General features: G+C 39.1%; 1 protein-coding gene across 1 annotated transcript in view; it reads right to left on the reverse strand.

Moving 5' to 3' along the window:
- LOC139752603 (uncharacterized) overlaps positions 1-5,303 on the reverse strand; it is a 15,807-nt gene extending 10,504 nt beyond the window's left edge. Inside the window, exon 1 of the mRNA XM_071668359.1 lies at positions 5,066-5,303. Coding sequence (XP_071524460.1) covers positions 5,066-5,195 — 130 coding nt within the window. The 5' untranslated portion in view covers positions 5,196-5,303. The remainder of the gene's footprint in view (positions 1-5,065) is intronic.
- Between the last annotated feature and the right edge of the window lie 201 nt (positions 5,304-5,504).

The following is a 5,504-nucleotide window of genomic DNA, read 5'->3' on the forward strand; positions in this document are numbered from 1 at the left end:
ATATATATATATATATATATATATATATATATATATATATATATAATTTTTTTCATACATATTCGCCATTTCCCGCGTTAGCGAGGTAGCGCCAAGAACAGCGGACTAAGCCTTAGAGGAAATATCCTCATTTAGCCCCCTTCTCTGTTCCTTCTTTTGGAAAAATAAAAAACGGGAGGGGAGGATTTCCAGCCCCCCGCTCCCTCCCCTTTTAGTTGCCTTCTACGACACGCAAGGAGTACGTAGGAATTATTCTTTCTCCCTTATCCTCACGGATATCATATAAATATATATATATATATATATATATATATATATATATATATATATATATATATATATATATATATATATATATATATATATATATATATATATATATATATATATATATATATATATATATATATATATATATATATATATATATATTATATATATATATATATATATATATATATATATATATATATATATATATATATATATATATATATATATATATATATACTCCGATTACTTAAAGCTTGTTAAGGTATTATGAATGTGGTACAGAGTCAGGAAATGATTCGTGACTACTGTGCTGTAGCGGTTCATGAAGACACCTTTCAGACGGTAACCAAGCCACACTTTACAGAGATTAAAAGTTAACCCAGTAATATCGTTAGGAAATCAAGTGATAAAGTGCTTACAATCGCCTGATCTCTACCGTTAATTCCATGATATCTTCATCACAGTTATTGTCTAGTTGTTTCATGTGGCCGAAGACGCGCCCAAGACCCTAATTCTTAAAGGGCTTTAAACCTATATTTATCTTTAAAACGGACGACTTTAGCCTCACCTCCCGGAGTCTACACCGAGCCAGTCCTCACCTGAACATTTCCTTTCCATTCGTCTTCATCATTATATTAGCTCTCGTCATTACCGTCATCATCAGTTTCATGATCACTCACTATCCCAGTCTTTACGACTACGAGGACACTTCGTGTATTCTCGTTACTTCCTGACTGAGACACTCCCTCCCGGCCCGTTTGTCCTGCTACGCATAACCTGTTGTAGCTTCTCAGACGGAGAATATAGAACTATGTTCTGTCGTCTCCCATAAAGGCTTAGTAGAGCTTTGTGTGTAATACAGCACAAAGAAATATCATCTTAAAGCATTCTACAGCTGTCATGAGCAAGTAACAATGAAACTTAGAAAAAAGTATCTTTTGTATATTCTAATAAGTTTATCGTATTCTCCAAGAAAGAAGTGTCGGGGAGATCACGTAATATTACACTCACAGTAAAGAATTAAGACATGACACACTTTCGTTGAGTCGGAACGGCAACAACTTGCTGTACAGAACCTCTTCCCTACTACTACAACAATTTACCAAAATGAATCCCTTCCTTCCACTACCGCAGCTCACCTGACCCCCTCCCTACCTACCACTACAGCAGCTTACCTTATTGAACCCCCTCCCAACCCACCAAGACAGCGTGCCGCTACAGTAATATGCCCGCCTAAACCCCTCCTTCCATAGCAGCTAAAATTTCACTTTCGAAAATAATGATTTAAACTGTACGAAACACTGAACACAGCCAGAGTAGAAGGAGCAGAGACCTCACTCCATCCATCTTTACCGTTCAATTTGCGGCAAACTGTACCAAATTCTTTATAACCTTTGGGTAAAATGTTTCATATCTTTTGTGATTCTCTTGCCACATAGACCAATTGAAAAAAAAAGTATATCATTCATGAGAGAAGCCATTAGCACAGACAAATAAATACAGGATACAACATCCTGCTGACCTGCTGTGTGCCTGGCTTATACTTAAAATGTTAACGCGTGAATGTGGGCGTCGTGACGCCTCGCGCTGGCTTGTGACAAGCTGAAGTCTGGTGTTATCCACAGACGACCACCACACGTCTTGATATATGCAGCATGAAAGAATTAATTTCGACTGTACTCCTTTAAAACTTGCATGAAATATCAAATTAACGCCACACCTACGGACGACAGTAATATCAGAAATTGAAAATTTGCCGTTCTGTTCATTAATCAAACAAAATCATCGACTAAAAAGGTGAGGTAGTTAGAGCTTGAAAAACCCAAGGATACTGTATAGCATCATGGGTACTACCGTGCTGTAGAAGTGAAAGAACCCATGTAAGAGCAGCAAAATTTGCTTTACATACACACGAAGCCAAACTGCAGAAGCTATATTTGGTACCACTGTACAAAAGAACACGGGTAATATGATTCATGTTCTTCAGAATACTAAATGAAATGTAAGTGTTCAATTATCAGTGTCTCATATGCGCATCCAGAAGAAATGGGATATTTTGCCAGAGGCAGAATTACATACTAGATCGCCCGACATACAAAATGACTAAATATAAATACGTTTCTGTTGCTGGGCTAACCATCAAGGGAACACTTTAAAACTTGAAATAAGTAGAAATAATAAGATGTTTGAAAGTAGATAAGGGAGACGGAAGTCTAACATTGGCTAATGTTCCTGATCCGTACAGATCAACCAAGCGAAAGTATGGATATGTGCAGTAGGCCTTTGCACGTTCGAACCTGTTATAGAACTTATTACAGAACCTATCACAGAACTTGTTAGCGAACAAATTTACGGTGACTAGGAACACTTTTGCTTCCACGGTCGGAATAAAGTGGACCAAGAATCAAGTCTGCTAGAATTATAGGATGACTTTTATTCTGATCTAATGAGAATTGTAATCACGTTGAGACGTCTTACAGGTACACGCAACCTGTACTGTCTCAGCGGCCACTGATGAGGTTTCACGTGTTGTCCACTAACCTGTAGCGCGACGGTCCGAGGATCTCACTTTCTTATGACTTGGGAAAATAAACCTCTAATACCTTTCACGATATCTTACGAAATTTTTCTACACCATTAATATAAATGTAAGTGATGTATTCAAACGTAGTTTCAAATTGTTACATTATCCCACTAAGAGATCCTTAAAATCAGACCTTGTGTGTGTATGTGTGTGTAAGCTGCTGCAACTTAAGAATGTTAGGATATGACTACCAGCACGGCAATCTTCCTCCTCAGTAACATACAGGTAGCGTTAACAATCAGGTGTCAAGACGTGATGACCGTGGTAGAAGCTGTTAGCTAGCCCGTTGGAATACCTATTATCTTCAATCTTTGGTTTGAACTTCCGCGGATTCCTTATCTTGAACATTACGAGGAAAATATTTCATATATATTTTGAGGCCAGAGTGAATGACATGGGAAGACAGACAGAACAGGAGACCTGATGGTTTGCGGTGAGGTTATATGTTCGAGAACAAGATTTCTATCATATAGACGGAGAGAGGACAGTAAACAAATGAAGACCGTGTTGCAACGACAGAATATACTGACTTGGATATCTTAAACATGGTACACACGATCAGTGGTACTTGATGTTGTGTGCCTCGTACTGATGTACTGTCAATACCGAAAAATCGTTTTGATCGATTTTCAAACATTTTCAAATCTAGGCGTCAGTAGGTGGGCGGGGCCTAAGGAATGACTGATTACTGATCGTCTGCTCGCTGTACTGTGTTATTCCCATCGATATTGTCACAGTCACGTGAAACATAACACAGTCGCAATGGCAACAAATTTAGAGATACAACACGGAAAAGCTTCATTGCAACAATGTATTGTTTTATACGACAATCACCAGAATAACTGCAATACAAACTTTGTTCTTTTGCATTTCACTTAATAAATAATCTCCGAGAGCAGCCACGCAGTGTTCGCACATGGGGGTTACTGACGATAATATGGAATAGTGAACGTGTATTGGCAGTACTGACAATATCAAAAATAATGTAAATACTGATACTGAGAGATACTGATCGTGTGTACACTGCTTTACTGGAAAGGATGAACTGAAGATACGTTCTATTCTCTTACAATCGCCGGATAATCTGCAGAAGAAACTTTTACTTTGTAAAGAAAAAATGTATATCTTACTCAGATATCTGGACAGGCTTAACAAGGACCTTTAGCTTCATTTTCAACTTTGAGTGTAATTATCTGGCTGTGATGAACGCACGATAATTTCTCCTTGACATTGTATAGTGTAAGAGGCAGGAATATCAAAACAATAAAACATAGCTAAACAAACACTTTAATGTTATTATCATTAGTGAACAAGAAACTCATGGTCCATGATATGTTGGCTGAAGAACGAATGACATTACGACGTAGATCTATATTTACGACTTGAGGGCTTTCCTGGTATAGATATGCAAAAAAGAAGATAAGAATTAAAAAATCGTTCACACGCTTAAGTTGACTACTGTTGAGGTCAAATAGTGCCGAGATTAAATCCATCTCAAACCAGACCCTTCTGCAGAACAGGAAACTTTATGTGAAGAAAGCGAACATTTACTAGCTTCTGATGAACACTGCACATCTACAACCCATGGCTGAAGTCTAGTTACCTAGTGATGTGCAGGTAAATAAACATAAGCAAGCTAATTCCTTACACTCCACTAAAGTACTCTTTTACCTCAACATTTGCCCAGTGAAAAACGTGTCAGAGGCATAGTCAATCAAATCATGCAATACAGTATGATCTATGACGTTCATACTCAGGTCACTGTTCACTAAAACATAATTACTGTAAATATGCAACAGATAGCACGACCACTGACGACACAACACGGCACGCCAGCACAGGACACGCGCCAACACGTCCAGCCAGCTGCCACGTTCCTTTTTCAAAGTATTGCACATTGACACAAATGAGTCATAAAAAAAGCTACAAGTCACAAAGTGTTGTGTGACTTGTGCTGGGTTTCCGGTACCACACCTGCCACTTCCCACAACCAGATAATTTGCCTCCATCATTAGCATACCACACAGATTTATACATGCAAAAAGGAAAAAAAGAGTAAATTAAATCTGGTATATCTCACCCCAACGCAACTCACACATTTACGTCACTAAGGCAGCGAAGAATAATTAAACCTCACTTATTAATCCCATGATACATACCAGCCCGCACCTGCACCTCACAAGACACGTGTGGCAAAAGTTCACTAACCTCTAAGGTACTGGGCGTCCCGCCAATTCATTTCAGGAGTGGGAATGAACTCGACACTGCAGTCAAAGTCTGTCATGTCACTGGTATAGCCGTACATCACCGCCCCGGCATGGAAGAACAACTTGATCATGACTCAGGGAAGGTGCTTGCTTGGCCTCTGAACCTGGGAGACTTGGTGGCTCCTGGACCTGTGACATCCACATGGGTACTAAGAGGGACGGGATGCTCGCTACCTCCAGTAACAGGTTCCAGCATCGACTGCGAGCGTAACAAGTGCGCGCGCATGTACTGACCAATCATCGGCCGCCTTTACTAAACTAGCTGTTATCAGCAAGCGTTATGTACGCCCATTGTTTCACGTACGTGATAGATTAAATGGAGGATAATTCTAGAAACGCAAGGAAGCAATACATCTAAACATAGCAGAATGATCAGATAG

This window comes from Panulirus ornatus, chromosome 13 (assembly GCF_036320965.1).
Source record: "Panulirus ornatus isolate Po-2019 chromosome 13, ASM3632096v1, whole genome shotgun sequence".
Taxonomy (NCBI): domain Eukaryota; kingdom Metazoa; phylum Arthropoda; class Malacostraca; order Decapoda; family Palinuridae; genus Panulirus; species Panulirus ornatus.